Source organism: Monoraphidium neglectum, assembly GCF_000611645.1.
Source record: "Monoraphidium neglectum strain SAG 48.87 unplaced genomic scaffold scaffold00872, whole genome shotgun sequence".
In the NCBI taxonomy this organism is placed as follows: Eukaryota; Viridiplantae; Chlorophyta; class Chlorophyceae; order Sphaeropleales; family Selenastraceae; genus Monoraphidium; species Monoraphidium neglectum.
In genome coordinates this window covers 1-3,137 of record NW_014012756.1, presented here as the reverse complement: position 1 = coordinate 3,137, position 3,137 = coordinate 1, and the positions used below count along the sequence as shown (strand labels likewise).

At 67.3% G+C, this 3,137-nt stretch overlaps 1 protein-coding gene across 1 annotated transcript in view; it reads right to left on the bottom strand.

Annotated features, from left to right (window-relative positions):
- Positions 1–1,350, bottom strand: part of MNEG_5718 (hypothetical protein) — a gene marked incomplete at both ends in the record, with an annotated part of 2,704 nt that extends 1,354 nt beyond the window's left edge. Inside the window, one exon of the mRNA XM_014045801.1 lies at positions 123–1,350. Coding sequence (XP_013901255.1) covers positions 123–1,350 — 1,228 coding nt within the window. The remainder of the gene's footprint in view (positions 1–122) is intronic.
- Between the last annotated feature and the right edge of the window lie 1,787 nt (positions 1,351–3,137).

Below are 3,137 nucleotides of genomic sequence, written 5' to 3'. Positions count from 1 at the left end.
CCGCCGCTGCTGCTGCTGGTGCAGAACCTCAAACCGCCTGGCCAGGCGCCCAGACATGGCAGCCGCCCACGCCTCGTCTTGCTGCAGCCCCAGCATGTGCACCTCCCCGCCCATGCCCCAACCCGGCCGCGATGCAACGATGGTGCCGGCCGCGTACGCCGCCGCGTCCCTGAAAGCCCGCAGCGCCTCGGGCCCTCTCTCACACAGGGTCCCGAGCGCGGCGGCGGCGCCGCCGCCGCCGTCGTCGGCGGTTGCGTCCGTGAGGCAGTCCAGCGCGGCTAGGAGCGCCTCGGCCGCCTCCAAGGCCAGCCCCTTGTCATAATCTGGCGGCGGCTCCCCGTCATTTGAGCGCCCGTCCCAGCGCAAGTCCTCCGCAACCCAAACCAGCGCCTCGGCGGCCCCGAGCACGAGGGGCCGCCTCGTCTGCAGGGCCGCGAGCCGGCCGTCGTGGAGCGCGACGCGAGTGATGGCGTTGAGGGCGCTGGCGGCAGCGGCCCGCACAGATGGGATGTGGCGGTCCTCGGGCGCCGCCAGCAGCAGCGCCACCGCCTCCAGGATGCCCGAGCCAGACGGGGCCAGCGCCATTGAGGCGAACGCGTCGCCTGCAGCGATACTGTCCGCTATGAGGCACCAGATTGCCTGCAGCGCGTTGCCCGCGAGGTTGGGGAGCACGTGCGCGTCCGTGCCGCCCGCGACGCCCGCCAACGCGCTTGCGTCACGCAGCACGTTGGAGAACGCGGCGAGCGCCGCAGGGTGCGCGGTGGCGGCCACGCGGCCGACGGGGCAGCAGCAGACCCTGACCAGCACTGTCATGGCGTTGGACTTGACATTGAAATCGTGGTTGCTCAGCGCCCTGAGCAGCAGCGGGATGAAGCCGTGCTCGACGACCATGGCCGCCACTGCCACTTGCTGCTCGTCGCCGCACGTCAAGAGGAGCCGCGCCAGCACCAGGAGCCTGTTGCCCAGAGAAGGCTCGCCCAGCCGCGCCCCCCCGCCGTCGAGCAGCAAGGACAGCCCGTTGCCGAGCAAGGCGAGGACGGCCTCGCGCGGGCGGCGGCGCATGTTGTGGCTCTGCAGGGCGCTGACCAGCTGCAGGGCCGGCTCGGACGCCGAGCCGCCGCCGGCCAGCGCACGGCGCACGGCATCCATCAAAGACCCGTGCCCCGCGATGCGCTCCGCCAGCATCGCAGGGGCCGCCGCCTCCGCCGTTGCCGCCTCACCGTCCAAGTTGCCGTCCGCTATCAAGTTGGCCGACAGCACCGCAAGCATCAGCAGCGGCCCGGCCGCGCACTCGCCGGCGTCCGAGGGCATTGCTGCGGCGATGAGGATGCCGGCTGCGTCCTCGGGCATCATGAGGATTTCGATTCTCAGTGGCGGGCTGCTCACGCACAAGGATTGCATGACTGTGCACGCGGCGTCGAGCGTCGTGCGGCTGAGGTCGCCACGCGCGACCCAGCGCAAGAGCGCCTGGCCGTACCCCGCGTCCGCCATCTGGCGAGGCGCGCCGGTGGGGGCAAGGAGAGCTGGTTGGTGCAAGCCGCCCCGCTGACGAGCAGCACCGCAGGCATGGCAAGAGTCTGCAAGCCTGGTCGGTCGCTGCCCCTGCCCCTGCCTTTCGACCCCGCCAGCGCGTTCCGGCCGGAGCAGCGGCCAGCGTTTCCCGCTCCTCCTGCTTTGCAGCAGCACCACCACGGCTGTGGACGCACCTGCTGCAAGCAGCTAGGCTTCTTCAAAAAGCAGCCGCATGCGCCCACGGCCAGATCCACCTCCAGCACGCTGGCTGACTTGTCGACCAACTTGGCTAGGAGGGATGCGACGCCCGCAGGCCGCAGCAGCAGCCCCTGCGGCAGCGCCGCGCATGCTGCTCGCATCTCTCTCATTGCGTTGACGAACATTCGCCGTGTTGTTGGAGCGCCAGCCCGGCGGCGGGCAGCGGCGCGGAGTGCGGGGTCGCAGACAAGTGCGAGCGCTGCCTCCACGCGATCCGCCACGGCCTGGGTGGCCTGATCCATGACTGCAAGCGTAGAGTGAGTTGTCCCAATTTCAATAGCCAAGGGTACGGTACATGTCATCCGCGCTGTGCTCGGACGTTACGGGACCACGCCGCACTGGGGCGAGTCTGTGCGCCAAAGTAGCCTTTCTGTCGTAGACGATAATCAATAGCACGGGTGAAATTGGTCTGATTGGCTTGACCTGGAGTATAATTCGTGCACAGCGGTCTCTACTCTATCTCCATGTCTGCGCGGGCGCCGCGGGGCGCAATCGTCGAGGTCATGACACTGAGATACGGCATGCGACAACCTACAGCTTCATACATGGATGCAAAAATGGATCCTCCTTCACTATGGGAAATTCTCGCTCGAGGCGGAAGAATGTGGGTGGCTTGACGGTGACAGGATCTCCTGAGCAGCGACTTGCAGAGCCCTGTGACCATCTGAAGTGGCATGAATGGGGACAGATGCGCATCCCACTTGCACGGTCCGTTGTAGTTGCATGACATCAATGAAAGCTTCCAGGCCTTCCATGTCATCGCACCGTCAAACGGCTTGCTGAGCTGGACGCTTCACGCCAGCAGCATGCGGTGACAGCGAACTCCCACACAGTCGTCGACGGGATTCCAGCGCCCCGCCAACACTGCGCCACAGTCAAACGTGGGCATCTGCGCCAAGGCGCAGGCCAGCTCCGATGGTTCCTTGCTTTACGCGGCGGGCGGCGGGATGATGCAGTGCGCCAGGCAAGGGCCTATGCTGCCAGTGCACGCGCCATCCTGGGTGCAGGCCTTCGTCAGGGATGCACCTGGCGCATCAAGGCTGGGGCTGGCAGAGAGGAGGTATTTACAGGCTGCCGATCGGACACGTGCGTGGCCCAGAGGGCCCCGGCTAATGCGCCGGCCCCGCAGCAACAGTAGGTGTGTCAGGCGCTGCTGCTCGCTGTGATCTGCGGATGAAAGGAGCGGGGCGGGTCGGGGCGGCGGGTTCTGACTGTCAGCTCCTCATGCCTGGCAACCTGGCAGCAGGCGCCACTGGTGCATTCACCTGCGCCATTGCCATCAAGGCGACCAACCTCCCTCCCCCCCTCCACCCGCCTTGATCCCATAAATCCAGGCCACGCTTCCGGATCACCCATGTGCCGTGGCC